The sequence below is a fragment of the Thalassophryne amazonica genome, chromosome 19, assembly GCF_902500255.1.
Source record: "Thalassophryne amazonica chromosome 19, fThaAma1.1, whole genome shotgun sequence".
Classification (NCBI taxonomy): Eukaryota; Metazoa; Chordata; class Actinopteri; order Batrachoidiformes; family Batrachoididae; genus Thalassophryne; species Thalassophryne amazonica.
The window spans coordinates 46,334,105-46,352,379 of NC_047121.1; the positions used below are offsets into that span (position 1 = coordinate 46,334,105).

The 18,275-nt window shown below is 40.7% G+C and overlaps 1 protein-coding gene across 1 annotated transcript in view; it reads left to right on the forward strand.

Annotated features, from left to right (window-relative positions):
* Positions 1-13,594, forward strand: part of kcnk10b (potassium channel, subfamily K, member 10b) — a 31,735-nt gene extending 18,141 nt beyond the window's left edge. Inside the window, exons 3-7 of the mRNA XM_034195459.1 lie at positions 3,873-3,990; positions 6,102-6,262; positions 7,120-7,312; positions 8,636-8,778; positions 12,728-13,594. Coding sequence (XP_034051350.1) covers positions 3,873-3,990; positions 6,102-6,262; positions 7,120-7,312; positions 8,636-8,778; positions 12,728-13,372 — 1,260 coding nt within the window. The 3' untranslated portion in view covers positions 13,373-13,594. The remainder of the gene's footprint in view (positions 1-3,872; positions 3,991-6,101; positions 6,263-7,119; positions 7,313-8,635; positions 8,779-12,727) is intronic.
* The last annotated feature ends 4,681 nt before the right edge of the window (positions 13,595-18,275 follow it).

An 18,275-nucleotide genomic window follows, 5' to 3' on the forward strand; every position in this document is an offset into this window, starting at 1 on the left:
GACATGGACAGCCCAGTCTCACGCTTTTTTTTTCAAGATCCCGTAACATTTTTGTGATGTGTTTTTTTATTTATTTTACTATTTCTAATCCTTTTCCCTAACCATAACCCCCACATACCCCCACATCACTGATATATATATATACGAGGGCTGTCAATAAAGTTACGGTCCTTTTCATTTTTTTCAAAAACTATATGAATTTCATTCATATGTTTTTACGTCAGACATGCTTGAACCCTCGTGCGCATGCGTGAGTTTTTCCACGCCTGTCGGTGACGTCATTCGCCTGTGAGCACTCCTTGTGGAGGAGTCGTCCAGCCCCTCGTCGGAATTCCTTTGTCTGAGAAGTTGCTGAGAGACTGGCGCGTTGTTTGATCAAAATTTTTTCTAAACCTGTGAGACACATCGAAGTGGACACGGTTCGAAAAATTAAGATGGTTTTCAGTGAAAATTTTAACGGCTGATGAGAGATTTTGAGGTGATTCTGTCGCTTTAAGGACTTCCCACGGAGCGAGACGTCGTGCAGCGCTCTCAGGCGGCGTCATCAGCCTGTTCAAGCTGAAAACCTCCACATTTCAGGCTCTATTGATCCAGGACGTCGTGAGAGAACAGAGAAGTTTCAGAAGAAGTCGGTTTCAGCATTTTATCCGGATATTCCACTGTTAAAGGAGATTTTTTTAATGAAAGACGTGCGGACGGGTCCGCGCGTCGGCTCGCAGCCGCCGCGATGCTCCGCCACAGGAAAAACACCTCTGCTGGAAGCCTTAAGGACAAGTTGGAACATGTCCTGCTGTTAAACAATTTCTCATATACTCACTCCACTGAAAGCCATCAAAAGCCGCCTGGATTTTACAAATGGTTATCAACACGGAGGTGTTTTTCCTGTGCCGCCACACCGCGTCGGCTGCGTCCCGACGCGCGGACCCGTCCGCACGTCTTTCATTAAAAAAAATCTCCTTTAACAGTGGAATATCCAGATAAAATGCTGAAACCGACTTCTTCTGAAACTTCTCTGTTCTCTCACGACGTCCTGGATCAATAGAGCCTGAAATGTGGAGGTTTTCAACTTGAACAGGCTGACGACGGCGGCTGAGAGCGCAGCGCGACGTCTCGCACCGTGGGAAGTCCTTAAAGCGACAGAATCACCTCAAAATCTCTCATCAGCCGTTAAAATTTTCACTGAAAACCAGCTTAATTTTTCGAACCGTGTCCACTTCGATGTGTCTCACAGGTTTAGAAAAAATTTTGATCAAACAACGCGCCAGTCTCTCAGCAACTTCTCAGACAAAGGAATTCCGACGAGGGGCTGGACGACTCCTCCCACAAGGAGTGCTCACAGGCGAATGACGTCACCGACAGGCGTGGAAAAACTCACGCATGCGCACGAGGGTTCAAGCATGTCTGACGTAAAAACATATGAATGAAATCCATATAGTTTTTGAAAAAAATAAAAAGGACCGTTACTTTATTGACAGCCCTCGTATATATATATATATATATATATATATATATATATATATATATATATATATATATATATATATATATATATATATATATATATATATATGTATTAGCAAATGTATTAAATTATATAATAGTTGGTGCCGTAATGGTTTGCACATTGGGATACCAGTGATCTGGGTTCCCTTTCCGATTGCAGCCAAGATCCCAACTGCCACTTTCAACAGGAGTGCTGGGGAGGAATGAGAGACACGTGCCGCGGGCCCTTCTTAAAATAAGTTTAGGGCTTAAATAAGAACCTCTTCTTCTTCAACACAGATGTTTCAGTGGATTCAGGATGTTTTGAAGCAGTGTTTGTTATTCACAGTGGAACAAAAAGTTTTTGCACCATCCCCAGGCACACATTCTATCTTCTTTAATTCCAGTTTTACTTTTTTGTTGTATATTTCAACAGCACAGCAATGTGCAGTAATGTGTCCAGTGTTCAGGAGGTAGACAAAAGACATGTTAGTTCATCCAAACATGTCTGTGGGATTTTACATAGCCAAAACAAAGCTTTCAATTAATGTGGTGCATTAAAGCTCACCAGATGTAATAGTGTTTCCAGCAATCCCTTTTCAAAACCTGCTTATTCCAGTTAAGGGTCATGGTGCGACTGGAGCCTATCCCAGCAGTGAGAGGCGGGGTGCATCCTGGACAGGCTGACAGTCTATCGCAGGGCCAACACACATGGCACCGGGAGGGAACCCACTTAAACACAGGCAGAACATGCAAACTCCACACAGAAAGGACCAGATCAGAAGTGAACCTGGGACCTTCTGGCTGTGAGGCAACAGTGATAACCACAAAGACACCATTTTGCCGCAGTAGTATATGTTGTCATGATATGTTCTTTTAATTTGATGAGTTACAAGATGAAAGCATTTATTGTTTTGGTTCTTGTCTACATGAGTTGGCCGTGACCTGCTCATTCGCACACTCACTCACTCACTCACTCACTCACTGATCTGCATTTTTGATGTCCAAGCCCTACATTGTTCATTTGAGTTATAAAGACTCTTCATGGAGTGATCATACATACTGATTGAATATTATTTTTTCTTTGTACAGTGAAAAAGTGACAACTGCACTAAATTGAGTCACTACTATCAAAAGAACAGGCAAATTCCTGCTCAAGGGCACGACCAGCTACATTTGCTACAACTATCCAACAAGCACATTCTTGGATTGGTTTTATCATGTTGATTTTGGTATATTATTATTTTATTTATTTATTTTTACCCCTAAATCTGCTCTCTTGCCTCAGTGGTTAAGATCTAAGTAGTGAGTGAATTTGGTTGCTTTTGGATGTTACCATGGTAATATTTCCGAGACAGTGTTTCTTTGGAGTGGATAGAAATTTGCACCATGCAAACAATTTACAGTCTTTTTTTAAATTGTCCTTTTCAAAATTTGGTCCTTAAATTTGATAAATAATTCAGTGCTCTCTTTGTTTTGTGTTTTTTTTTTCTTTTTTTTTTACATCTCACCCTTCACAACTGCCTCACCCACCCCCACCCGGTTTTGTCTTTCACGATGTCGTGACCTTCAATGGGACCTGAAGCCAGTTCATATGTCAGGGATCATCATGAGTCAGTAGGAGTGGGTTATAAATTCACACAGGAAAGCATCAGTAACAGACACACCTGCTACTGTAGGCAAACCTATGTGCACCAGATGGGATAATGTGCTGATTGTCATCTTTGTGTCACAGAAGCAGGATTCACATGATGTTCTTATCTAGAATTCATTTAATCAGAAATCACAAGGTAAAATACGACACTCCTAATTGTTTGCCTAAAGTCTGTCTGTCTGTCAAGCTTTCAGCCAAAAAGTTGTAGAGAGTTGATTATTGGATCAGAGTTGATTAAATTTCACTTCTTTCAGTTATTGGGACAAAGGAATATTTCTGCAAAGGAAAATAAGAAAAAGCATGCCTATTTTGTTTTTTTTGTTTTTTTGTTCTGTCAGCAATTCATCTGTTAAATGAAAGGGGCCGTGCAAAACAAAGGGCATGATGGTTCTTTGACCAGAACTCTGTGCAGTGATCATTCATATGCAGCACTTGTGTGGTGGAACATATTTTTTATTTTGTTAGTGTGTTTTGCTGTATGTGAAGCATCTATTTATGTGTGTGTGTGGGTGACCATGTGCACAGAGATGCTCTATTTGTGTATGTGTGTGAGTGTGTGTGTGTGTGCTATACTTTTGCATACTGGCCACCTGAATTTCCCAACCTGGGTTAATAAAATGTACTGTAACCTTGCAAACTGGATTTGTCTTAATTGCTTTCCCTTTATCTTTTCCTGTCAAATTCTTGTTTCAGCTGTATTAAACTTGAGATTTCAATGATCTTTTTTTCCCCCCAGCATGCTATCGATGCTGTCAGTGCAGGAGTGAGTCCTATTGGAGACACGTCCTACAATTCCAGTTACTGGGAACTGGGCAGTGCATTCTTCTTTGCTGGAACTGTCATCACAACTATAGGTATGGTATATCTACAAGAATCAAGAAGAAACAAGAAAATCTATCCTTCTTGTATTTGTTTCCAAAAAAAACAACAAAAAAAACTGATGAAATCGAAGCCAGTTGTTTTCTTGAATAGAGGGTGTTATTTTTTTTTTTTTTTTGTAAATGTTCCTGTCCCAGAGCCGCAGTAGAATGCTCTCTGCATTTGAACAATTATACACTGGGATAAGCCAATGCTCCAGTGACCAACATTATCAGTTTATGAATGCAATAAAAATAATGCACACATAAGCAAGCTTTCCCTTTTGTTGCTGCCTTTTTTTCTCCCTCCTGAGGTGATCCTCTATGAGACATGGCACCCAGTGGAGAATGTGGTGGAAAACTGATTTCACAAAGTCTGAAACTATTAAGAGCCGTTATTGCAATAACACGTCTGAGTTTTATTTCTCTGCAGAGAAAAGTCTGGTTGATCATACAGCACGCAGGTCTGCGGAGCAAGAGAATGTTGTTTTGCAATAAGCAGACACGCAAACAAGGGCAGTGAACTGTGGCACATCTGTTATCTAACATCACAAGTACATGAGCAAAAAAAAAAAAAAAAAAGCATATGTAACATTGTTGAGGTTGTTGTTGGCACCTTGCGGTAATCATTTCTTAATCTGTTGAAGACACTCAAGAATGAACTCTGCATCTTGCAGTTATCGAGTTATCCAGTTATCAGGGACACGCTGTACGCAGATAAGGACATCTTTATGCACACAAGGTTATATGATTCACCCAAACTTCTCACAAACAAGAAATATGGAAAATCTCAATAGAAAATCAGCATTACTGTAATTGCCAAAACAGGTAATGCCAATAACTGTTGGTTTAGGTTATTGGTGCATTAATGTATTACCATTTTTGATTGATCGATTGAAATTTCCATGTTGCGTTTGTGGCTCAAAGTCCATAGGTTAATTGTTTGCAGAGCTTTTCAGCAAGCTTCTTCATCTTAAAAACACATATTAAAACTTTCATCCAAAAGTAACCCTGAGAAACTAAGGTCACTCAAACTAAATAGCACATTTTCAGGGGTCTCTTAAAAGCTCTCTGCATCCTCTGACATGCAACTACTTGCCGCACTCCCTATGCATTCGGAAATGGGACGTCTGTGACATATGTCACAGATGTCTAAAACAGGTTGTTTCAGGGCTAAATTGTTATATTAGAGCACAATTTTTATATGCACAGGATTAGAAATATGGGACCTTTGGGGAATACTTACATGAAACACAACCATATGTTGCTATAAGAGATAGATATAAACAGGTTTTACTCAAGATGAGATCTTTAATTCACTGTCTGCATAGTGAATTCATTATTAAATGTCAGATGGCATTATAGACTAGGAGATGGGAAGGTTTTATTACTGTGTCAAGGTTCAAACGTTTAGACCTCATAATAAGATGACCACTATCCCAACATGGAAGAAAACCCATTTCTTGATGGTCGCAGGCTATGTGAACCATGAAAAATTGAGAGTTCTTGTCATTTTTTATTGTGGAAAAGCAGCTCAGAGACTGTAAACGCGTCAGATCCCTACTTCCACATCACAGTAAATTAATAATATATAATTTTGAGAAGCACATATTATATGTCAGAAATGCTTCTATAGTACAGCAGAAAATAACTGTGTGTAAAACAAACATGTAGAGGTGAAGGGACAAAGGCCCAAAAGTTTCAATAATCTTTTATTGCACTTTGTATTTTAAAGATATGATCAGATGAGCTTGAGTAAAAATATGCTTTTTTCTAAATTCTATGCAAATTCTTCATGATATGTACAATGCTTTTAGACTCAGAGAGCAAGTGAGAAGAAAGGAAATGTAAGTAAACGTCATGCTGTCAGGAGGTCGGAGAGGCTTTGTCCTCTGTCTGTCCAGGTCCTATTGTGTCTCTGTCACTGTAAAGACATAATTAATGTAATTTTCTTGAAGGGCAACCTAATTATTGTCTTGGAAGAGTCCATTTACTTCAGAGCTCACAAGTATTACATAAGCACTTCAGTTGTTCATGTTACATAAGAAAGCATCAATGAGCTTCTTCTACTTTGTTTTTTTTTTTTCTTTCTGCTTGCATGTTAACAGGTTATGGAAACATAGCTCCAAGAACAGAGGGTGGGAAGATCTTCTGCATTCTGTACGCCATATTTGGAATCCCTCTCTTTGGATTCTTGCTGGCGGGGATTGGCGACCAGCTCGGGACCATCTTCGTGAAAAGCATCTTGAGAGTTGAGAAGATATTCAGGGTAAGTTGCAGTTTCTTTTAATTACTTACAGATGGAGTGGTCTTTGAGCCACGATAGTGTCCTTTTGCTCTTTTAATGTTCAAATTTGATTAGATTAGATAGAACTTTATTAATCCCTTAGGAAGGCTCCCTCAGGGAAATTGAGGTTCCAGCAGCATTGTATCGTAGCACACAGGGTAAGAAGCACACAGAATATCAAAAGTGAAAGTAAAACTCTCTTGGAAAAGAGATTTTTAATCTCAATGAGCTTTTCCTGGTTAAATAAAGGTTTGAATGAATGAAAAAAACAATTGGCAAATATAAATATGTTGTTGTTGTCCATTCGGCTCCTCCCGTTTTTGTGTTCGGGGTCGCCACAGCGGATACAACCAGATCCACATTGATATTTGGCACAAGTTTTACACCGGATGCCCTTCCTGATGCAACTCCAGTGTTACCTGGAGAAACACACACACAGCCGCTAGTGTTCCAAAGAGGTCTCCCATCCAAGTACTAACCAGGTCCCGCACTGCTTAGCTTCTGAGATCTGACAGGATCAGGCTTACACAGAGCAGACTGGCTGCTTGGCAAATATAAATATAAATACACAAATATAAATACTAAAAATACTGCTCACTACTGGCTACTACTGCTCCTCTCCTTCCCATCCTCTGTCTTCCTGTTACCCCTCCTCCCCCTGAGTGAGGAGTTGTACAGTCTGAAGGCCTGAGGGACAAAGGAGTTTTTCAGTCTGTTGGTCCTGCACTTGGGAAGGAGCAGTCTGTGGCTGAAGAGGCTACTGTAGCAACATGGGGTGCAAGATGACAACCTCCAAATGATCCAAATGACCAACCAAATGATCTGCTTTATCTCCTCAGCAAAAACACAAACAGATCAGCCAGACAAAGATTCGAGTGACATCCACAATCCTGTTCATCCTGGCTGGATGCATCGTCTTCGTCGCCATTCCCACGGTCATCTTCAAATACACCGAGGGCTGGACCACACTGGAGGCCATCTACTTTGTAGTCATCACACTCACCACAGTGGGAATAGGAGATTATGTAGCAGGTAAAATAAATACATCATGTTGATACAGAGTATTTTATGGGGCTGATCTTGATTAACTGTGGCACACGGTGTTGGAGCCTACCCTAACCGTCACAGGGTGTGAAGAGGGGGTGCACCCTGGACAGGACACCAGTCTATTACAACACAGTAAAATTGGCATTGACAATTCTGGGATGAAGATCAGCACCTCCAAATCCGAGGCCATGGTTCTCGACCGGAAAAAGGTGCTTTGCCCTCTTCAGGTCAGTGGAGTGTCCTTACCTCAAGTGGAGGAGTTTAAGTATCTCGGGGTCTTGTTCACGAGTGAGGGACGGATGGAACGTGAGATTGATAGACGGATCGGTGCAGCATCTGCAGTGATGCGGTCGCTGTATCGGACCGTCATGGTGAAGAGAGAGCTGAGTAGGGGGGCAAAGCTCTCGATTTACCGATCGATCTACGTTCCGATCCTCACCTATGGTCATGAGATTTGGCTCATGACCGAAAGAACGAGATCGCGAGTACAAGCGGCCGAGATGAGTTTCCTCCGCAGGGTGGCTGGGCGCTCCCTTAGAGATAGGGTGAGGAGCTCGGTCACTCGGGAGGAGCTCGGAGTCGAGCCGCTGCTCCTCAGTCAGTTGAGGTGGCTCGGGCATCTTTTCCGGATGCCCCCTGGACGCCTCGCTGGAGAGGTGTTCCAGGCACGTCCCATTGAGAGGAGGCCCCGGGGAAGACCCAGGACACGCTGGAGGGACTACATCTCTCGGCTGGCTTGGGAATGCCTTGGGGTTCCCCCGGAGGAGCTGGGGGAGGTGTGTGTGGATCTGGAGGTCTGGGCGGCTTTGCTTGAGCTGCTGCCCCCGCGACCCGACTCCGGATAAAGTGGAAGAAAATGGATGGATGGATGGATGGATGGACAATTCTGAGGATGAATGCAGGCTCCTATATATCAATGCTCTGTGATTCTATGTGTGTCCACACTGAAGAAGAAGGCTTCGTTGTCCATATGTGAACAACATACAGTGAAATTTGTCCTCAGCCTTTAACCCATCCTAATTATAGTTTGACACAATCCATCTACTAGGAGCATAATATTTGATGATACTATATGAATACTTTCTTACCTACCTCTATTCAACTTTTTTTTTCATCCAGATATTATTATATTATTAATATTTATTAGTTTCATGATTTTAAAACTCAAACAATTAAGATCAGCTAAATGACCCTTGTAAAGTTGCTACATAAGTATTTCAAGCATAACTGAACTGAAGGAATGTCAGTCTATGCATTGCCTATGGTTATTATTTTTCTAAGAGTTAATTATGTTTCTTTGATTTGCAGGTGGAAACCGTAAGATTGACTATAGGAAATGGTACAAGCCCCTTGTGTGGTTCTGGATCTTGGTGGGTTTGGCATACTTTGCAGCTGTCCTCAGCATGATTGGAGACTGGCTCCGAGTGCTGTCTAAAAAGACCAAAGAGGAGGTGGGGGTTCATTTGATTATACAACTCGCTATTACATTACAGCAGTACAAAATAAAAGGTCAGGTTGTTCTCTCGGTTGTGCTGTCTCTGTTTTAATAGTAATTGCTGCAGGTTCTTCTTGGCCGAGTTGTTCAATAAGAAGCAATGTTACTGAGTTGAAACATTCATTTTTACCTGAGCAAACAAGATTATGTGATTGCAGCATTTTGGTACTAGGTACTAGATACTTTGGTTCTCTTCGGAGGCTCCTTGGGTGCTATTGGAATTACTGTACAGTGTGTCAAACGGTTAGCTGTTTCTGTGGTACTTGATAGTCTTATGAGGTGGGGGTGTTGACGCTTTGATCATCCCCTGGTTTTATGTTTGGGGTTATTGGTTGAACTGATAATTGCTACCTTCCTGGTGTCATAAGCCCCCCGAAGGTTACAGGTCTGCCATACAGCAGACCTGGGCAGGCACCCAGTAGAAACAAGCTGCTACACCTCAGATGAGAGACATCCCAAAACATCTTTGGAATGGTGACCAGAAAGTGATAAAAGAAAGAGGGGAAAACTGGTGGCTACCTGGGAGAAGAATGGTATCAAGGACTTGGAGAAGATGGGGCCTCAACTGGAGTGATGTAATAGTCATAGCGATGGAGTGAGACATCTCGAGAGATGTTATAGCTGCCCAATGTACCAATAGGAGCTGGCGGAACTAAGTCTAAGGCTAAGTAAGTGTCAAACTGTTACTTATGGAGAGATGATGGCGTACTGTGGCGTGCATTGTTGATGTCTACTTATGACTTGGCTGCAGCAGATGGATGGCATGTGATGGCGACTTTCAGGAAACGGGGATGACCACTGTCTTCTGGATTGTTGGCACCACACAACCCCCGCACAGTTCAATACTTTGGCGCATGTCACACACATTGCAGACTTCTAGACCTGAGTTGACCTGACCCTTTTTATAATGCAAAGTCAAAATTAAACCAGCAGAAGGATTTACACCTTTTCCCTATAGACGCGTTAGCCATGACAGATTTTAACTTTAGACCTTGTTCACTGAACGGTTGGATTTGTCATTTTCCAACCAACCTCTACTGTGTACAACCCCAATTCCAATGAAGTTGGGACGTTGTGTGACATGTAAATAAAAACAGAATACAGTGATGTGCAAATCCTCTTCAACCTATATTCAATTAAATACACCACAAAGACAAGATATTTAATGTTCAAACCGATAGACTTTGTTATTTTTGTGCAAATATTGCTCTTTGTAAAATGGATGCCTGCAACACATTTCAAAAAAAGTTTGGATGGGGCACAAAACACTGGGAAAGTTGATAAATACTCAAGAACACCTATTTGGAAACAGGTGAGTGTCATGATTGGGTATAAAAGGAGCATCCCCAAAAGGCTCAGCCGTTCACAGACAAAGATGGGGCGAGGATCACCACTTAGTGAACAACTGCATGAAAAAATAGTCCAACACTTTAAGAACAATGTTTCTTAACATTCAATTGCAAATGAATTTATGGATTCCATCATCTACAGTCCATAATATAATCAGAAGATTCAGAGAATCTGGAGAACTTTCTACACGTAAACGAAAAGGCCGAAAACCAACATTGAATGCCCGTGACCTTCGACCCCTCAGGCAGCGCTGCATTAAAAACTGACATCATTGTGTAAAGGATCTTACACGCGTGGCTCAGGAACACTTCAGAAAATCATTGTCAGTTAACACGTTCGTTGCGACATCTACAAGTGCAAATTAAAACTCTACCATGCAAAGCAAAAGTCAGACATCAACAACATCCAGAAACGCCGCCGCCTTCTCTGGGCCCAAGCTCCTTTGAAATAGACAGACGCAAAGTGGAAAAGTGTGCTGTGGTCTGATGAGTCCACATTTCAAATTGTTTTTGGAAATCATGGACGGCGTGTCCTCTGGACAAAAGAGGAAAAAGACCATCCAGATTGTTACCAGCGCAAAGTTCAAAAGACAGCATCTGTGATGGTATGGGGGTGTGTTAGTGCCCATGGCACGGGCAACTTACACATCTGTGATGGCACCATCAATGCTGAAAGGTACATCCAGGTTTTAGAGGTTTCAGGGACGTCCCTGCTTATTTCAGCAAGACAATGCCAAGCCACATTCTGCATGTGTTACAACAGCGTGGCTTTGTAGTAAAAGAGTGCGGGTACTTGACTGGCCTGCCTGCAGTCTAGACCTGTCGCCCATTGAAAATATGTGGTGCATTATGAAGCGCAAATACGACAACAGAGACCCCGAACTGTTGAACAACTGAAGTCATACATCAAGCAAGAATGGGAAAGAATTCCACCTACAAAGCTTTAACAATTAGTGCCCTCATTTCCCAAATGCTTATTGAGTGTTGTTAGAAGGAAAGGTGATGTAACACAGCGGTAAACATACCACTGTGCCAGCTTTTTTGAAACATGTTGCAGGCATCCATTTCAAAATGAGCAAATATTTGCACAAAAACAATAAAGTTTATCAGTTTGAGATTAAATATCTTGTCTTTGTGGTGTATTCAATTGAATTTAGGTTCAAGAGGATTTGCAAATCATTACCTCCGCCAAGGAGGGTTATGTTTTCGGTCGCGTTTGTTTTGTTTGTTTGTTTGTTTGTTGTTTGTTTGTTTGTCTGTCAGTCAGCAGGATAACTCAAAAAGTTTGATCCTGATGCTAACGTGTTAGCATGTCTATGGCATTTTCATGTTAAAAGTTAGCATTAAGCAGTTGCAGCTGTCATCACATTCGGGTGCATTTGTTTTCAAATTGTAATATTTCTTAAATTTATTTTGTTTATATATAATAATCTAATGATTATTATATACAATTTTAGAGAAAGAGACAAAAAGAAATTTTTTGTCTGTCTGTTTGTCAGCAGGATAACTCAAAACGTTTTGAACGGATTTTGATGAAACTTTGTGGAGTGGTTGGAAATGACAAGAGGAACAAGTGATTAAATTTTAGTGGTGATCCGGATCATGATCCGGATCCAGGAATTTTTTAAAAGATTCTTCACCATTGTGGGATAGGGGGAATTTTGACATTCTTGTTTTTAACTCCACAAAACAAGGCAGAAAAGCTTGAAAAAAAATTAGGGTGTAACATAGTCAAATGTTCTATCAAACAACAAAGTTTGGTGATGATCGGATCCGCATTCCGGATCTGGTGATCCAGATATTAAAAAATATAGGGAAAATAGAAAATGTGTCAGTGTGAGGTGACAAATGAAGCTAGAGATGCACAACTAACACCACATTGTAGCTGAATCTGTACTGATTCAGTAAGGGTCATCAGATTTGATGTAGCTTCAAATGTTATGGAGCTAGATCCAGAAGAAACCGCCATTACCGAAAAAATCGTTTTTATACAATAACTTTTCAACTAATAAAGACATAAAAGTGATTCCAAGTTCTAGTGGTATGTTTTCATGGTCAAGGATGTCAAATATAAAGGAAATTAAAGTGTATGTATCATAGTTTTGGTTGTAACACTGAATTGTTGAATAGATCACTGTGCCAAGGAGGGAATCTCTTTAGGGTCAGTCACCCTATGGCCTTGGCGGAGGTTTGCACTCTCTGAGTGCTTCTAGTGTATTCTGTTTTTATTTACATTTTACACAATGTCCCAACTTAATTGGAATTGGGGTTGTATTTTCATGTCAGACAGTCCATGATTTAAACACAAACCTGGAAACAAACCTTCTGTGAAGGTGAAAGAACAATAATTCCTTCAGTCAGTTTCAGTTTTGAAGAATGACATCAATCAATCCTAGACGCACAGAAGGCACACAGATGCTTCAAAAAATACGAAAATACACCCAACAGCTTCTAAAGCACTACTAACAAAATAATAATACTACTGTAATAATGTCCTGTAACAGGTGATTGGACCATAAAGAGTTCTGCTGATTCCTTCTTGCTGTGTTGCCACAGGTTGGGGAGTTTAAAGCTCACGCAGCTGAGTGGAAGGCAAATGTCCGTGCTGAGTTTCGTGAAACACGGCGTCGCTTGAGCGTCGAGGTCCATGACAAGCTCCAGAGAGCCGCCACTATCCGCAGCATGGAGCGCCGTCAGCTGGGCCTGGAGCAGCGAGCCCACTCCTTGGACATGCTGTCTCCAGAGAAAAGGGCCATGTTTGCCAGCCTGGATGCCGGACGCTTCAAGACGTCCTCCCAGGAGAGCATCGACACCAAGTTGAACAACCTGAGGCTGAAGGGAGCCTGCGAGCCGTATGACAATCGAGGGGGCGACAAACCGCAACAGACGGCGTCTTCTTCCGAGGATAACCTTTTTAACCTGCGGTTCAGATCCCTCACCAAGTTGGCCAGACGCCACAAAAACAGTGAGCTGCGGAGGAACATTCCCGATGACGTTCGGCGGGCGTGTGAAGGCATCACCAATGACAGTGCCATGTTGGGGGAGGAGCGGAAGGAAGAAGAAGAAGAAGATGAGGAGCTGGATGAGGAAAATGGAGAAAGAAAAGAGGCGAATGCCAGTCTGTCAAACCTGGAGCAATACGCGACGGAGCGCAGTAAATTAAATGAATTCATTCAGTTCAAAGAGACAGATGCCAATTAGATATCAGGTGGAAGAGTACTGTAGCTGCAGGGAAAGACACGCACAGATCGAAGGAAACAGAAATATACTTTGAGGTGTCAAGAAATGTGCCTTCCTATGCTTAGATTGGAACTGCTCCCAGAAAATATTGTGCCATAGCGACGGGAATGCCAAAAAGACAGAAGACGCGATAGTTCAAATACCTCATTTTGGATGCAGCTGTACAAACGGATTTCTACAAAAGTTATCTTGCTGACTCTGATAAGACACTTGGCCATCAACTGTGTTTAGATTTTTTGTGACTGTGGACAGTACATGCTGAAAGTCAGGTCATCTATCTTCAGAAACACTATCGATGTGCACATTGCTATCTCACACTGCGCTGTTCGGGGGGGGGGGGGGGGGCACTAGCTACTGGAGGCTGGAAAGTTCACTGCAGGATCATTATGACCGTTATTCTAGTTGGTACATTTATTCCTACACGATGTATGACTTTAAAACAGTAATATTCTAGGCTATAAACTACAATGAGCTCGTGAAAATATTCATTTTAATTGTGCATGGTTATTACAACACGACCATAGCAGTTAACTGATATATTAGAGCTTGAAATTGCAGCTGTATCCATTAATATGACATTTTTTCATTCAGGTTTTGTACTTTTCAGCCAAATGCAGAGAGAAAACATGTCATTAAGTCAAGAATTCTACAGTTTTTTTTAAATATTTGTCACACTATTTTCAATTTCAATTCAATTTTCAACTTATTTTCATTCATATAGCGCCAAATCACAACAGAGTTGCCTCAAAGCGCTTCACACAGGTAAGGTCTAACCTTACCAACCCCAGAGCAGCAGTGGTAAGGAAAAAACTCCCTCTGAGGAAGAAACCTCAACAGACCAGACTCAAAGGGGTGACTCTCTGCTTGGCCATGATACAGACACAAATTACAGAACCATTCACAGAACAATTCACGGACGAATATACAAGACATGCTATTGGCGCACAGGACAGGAGGGTCTACACTAATGCACATTTAATGACTATCATCATTATTAAAAATCAATCTTGCTTCAAACAATTTCACACACTGAAAAATCGAAGTCAGGTCCATAATTCACTGTCGCTGTCCAAAATTGGGACAGTGACATGGTTTTTGAAAATTTGCTTCTGTGTAAACCACTATGAAGCTGAATGAAGCAATCAAGAGAGCTTGTGGTTTATAGTTAAAGTTCCCCTTTGTGATGTCAAAGTTTGCTCTTTATTAGTGAGGCATTTAAACACCATAAAGATTAAATGAATTTAGTGGGTTTTAAAGCTTATTTGTTCAGGCATTGTTTATATAACACCACAAAGGCTCAGGGTGGGATTTGAACCAACGCCTTCTGGGTATGAGGCACTAGCACCATCATACCTTCCTCATTAAAAACTCAGAGACACTGATTTTCTCATTTCTCACTCAACTCAGGACGGCGTTAAAATAACACCTTCATAGAATTAAATTACACATGGTATAGAGTTGAATCGATATTGACAAGATTCATTCTGAAAACAACTTCCACAAATGACTTGGGTTTTTAAATTATCTTTGATTTTATATTCCTGTCATGTTTGTATCTTTTTTTTTTTTTTAAATCAGCTTGTGTTTCATTTCTTAAGCACAGGCCTCTTGAGGTGATATCAGGATTTACATTCTACACTTCAGTTTCCTCACTTTGAAATGTGCTTTTTTTTTTGTTTCCCCTGCCGGAATGTTTGAAAATTTTCTGACGTGCGATCAATTTAGAAATTTTGTTTTTTCGAAGAAATTCTCTTGCATTCTGCACAAACAGGTACTGATACGACTGCCTAATGCGTATTTAGTTTTCATAGAATTTGCAAATGTATCACTGGTGTGCATTGCATGGATTTCTAATGGTGACTAATATATCATAATACAGATATCAGTTGTACTTTTAACCTGTTTATCTGATAACAGTAACCTTAAGCGGGACAAATTGCACTGATTGCTGTGTGTAAAGTTTATTTAATGAAAATGATCACATTTAAATGTGTGAGTGCCTTTTTGTAGATAATAAACATGACAAAAGAAATGTAACAGATGTCTTTTGGTGTGGTGCATTGGTGCAGGAGCATGTTGCTTGTCAAATCTGCTTTACAGGAACGTGTCAATATTTAGTCTCTCTCTCTCTCCCTCTCTCTCTCTCTCTCTCTCTCTCTCTCTGTACTGACGTGTCAAAACTTTCACTGATGTCACTCAACGTACATGATCCATACTGACTTATTTATACAAATATTTTTGGTTTTAAATTACACAAGATGTAGTAAACTGATCAGCAGCGGTTAGGGTATCTTATTAGAGCTTAACGAATATATGAACATTAAGAACCATTCAGTTACTTTAACTGTACAAGGTAATGGTACCGGACTACCAAAATATAGCTTTTGACTCCAATGACGTGACCTTCCCAAAATGAATGGCCTCTGGCTGAACTAGTCACGGCAGCTCTAGAATCCACTTAATTGTGTGCCATATTTGGCCAAAATCAGGTTGAAAATCAATTTCCTGAACCTTCACCTTTGCCAATATAAATAATTTAATGTCAACTTTGGGGCAAATTTCGTAGAAATCACCAAAGGTACCAACAGACAGACATGATTTTTGCCCTAATGACTGACCTGTGGCAATTCTGGAACCCACTTCCATATGTGTGCCATGTTGGGTACAAAGTGGAATGAAAAACTTAAATTTTGACCGCTGCCCCAATGATTGACCTTTGGTAAATTTTACTTCACCTAGGCAATTCCAGAGCCCACGTACATATTGTGCCCTGGTTTGGTAAGCATTGGAGTGAAAAATCTAACTTTTGACTTTTCACCCCAATGACCTTGACTTTGGTAAATGAATCCTTTGAGGGTAATTCTGGTGTAGGCTGTCATACACATATCGAGTTTGGTGGAAATCGGCCAAAAGACCTGGGCCTGGCAGGAGTTGGCGAACCTACAAATGTTCCTCAAATTATAGCATGATTCCAACACTGTTCAGTTCTATGCAGTCACCCTAAAGCTGACCAACTGCACTATAAATTCAAATGACTTAATTTTAGGTCTATTATAGTATGATTGACAGCTCCAAATGTTCTTTTATCTTTTTTTTTTTTTTTTTTTTGCTAATGTCCAAATAATTGTGATCCTATCATAGTTAATTATCACATGCACAGGATTATGGTGTAAAAAAAAATCACAATCTTCTCACACATTCTTTCTCTGCAGAGTTTATTATTAACCTATTTTTCCATTAATTTAAACATTTTAACCAAAGTAGTTTTACAAACATTCACACCAAATTTGCCCTGATGAAGCTTTTGGGTAATTAAATGACAGACCTCGTTATTATGTAACAAAGTCCGGGCGTTCTGCAGGATGCTGCGGAACGCCTGAGGTCAGTCATGTGTGTCACAGTGTGTTAGACACCCAGTCAAAAGACACAGCTGGTGGCACCGTAAAGGAAATTAATCAGGGAGACACGTGAGTAAGGGCACAACCTAAGCAAGTGTGTGTGTGTTGCTCTCAAGATAGCAGTGACCTCAGCCTGCCCCAGGTCTTCCCATCTTATTCTCCCTGTCATTATTTGTCACACATGATGAACTGACATGTATTTGTTCATTAGTTGGTTCAGCCTTGTTTTTTAAAGTGTTAGTCGGCGCTGGCGGTCAGTAAAGTCGTTGTGACAGCAGCAGTGGCGGCACCACAGGTGTTTTTCTGGTGGGGCTGTGCAGTGCCTATTGACTCCATGTTGATAATTCACACTTAAGACAATATTTGGAACTAAAGTAGCAAATGATTAAAAAAACACAACAATCAATAAAGTGCAAATGTGGAAAACTGTCAGGCAAATAATACAGAAACTACATAGCAATTAGCAGCACAGTAGTGACAGAAGCTGCTCTTCTTTAGGATGCACTAGGGCAATCCTCACAGATAAATCCACTTTAGCCAAAAATAAAAATACTTAAAGAGGTACATTATAAAGTAAATTAAGGAAGTATATAAAAGTGCCAAATAACAAGAACTCACCATTTTACAGATTTTTGTTGTTGTTGTTGTTGTAGTATTGATGAAATATAAGTTAATACATAAAATATACTTTATTATGATGTTTTTACGCAGACTCAGAGTATTTGGTGTAGACCAGAGAATTATGTTTTTATTCTATCAGGCTGAGTTAGAGAGTTTAGTCAGGTATGGGATGTCAGCATGGTTTTGACACCTCACTGTGCAACTGAAGGAGTCAGGAAGGAAGGATCACCTTTATGTCCTGAGGCCGGCTCAGAGGATAGCAACTGACCCGTCACATGTCCTATTAGTGGAGGCAGATAAAGGAACAAATCATGCATTTGGTGGTACAAGCACCAAATTTGGCATGGTGATTGTGTATGATATTACTCAGCCATATCTGGTTGATTGGTCACTTGAAATTCAAGAAATTACCCCTCAAAAATCCGTTTTTGCATAGAAATGCTCCTATTTGATTGATTAAATTCCATTTAGTTATAATAGGTTTTATTTTAGTTGTTATTTATGGTATTTATGATGTTTTTGTTTCGCTTATGTGCCAAATTAGAGTGACGTTTGTTACATTTAGTATTAATGGTTGCCACCCGGCCCATGTTTTGAAAGTGTTCATCTCTTGAAACTACTGCATGCAGGGCAACTAAAAGGTGGTAAGTGTTGAATATATTGTGTTGTAATTTTTAGCCGAGGCCATCAAAATATTGCCATTGGGTATTGCGAAGGCTTTGAGTCTGTCTGTTCATCCAACCTTCTGTCTGTCTGTGTTCAGCATAAGTCCATTCCTATTACTGCCAGTCTTCAAATTCACCGGGACACAAATCTTGGACAAGTTCAAAGATAGCCAACCTTGA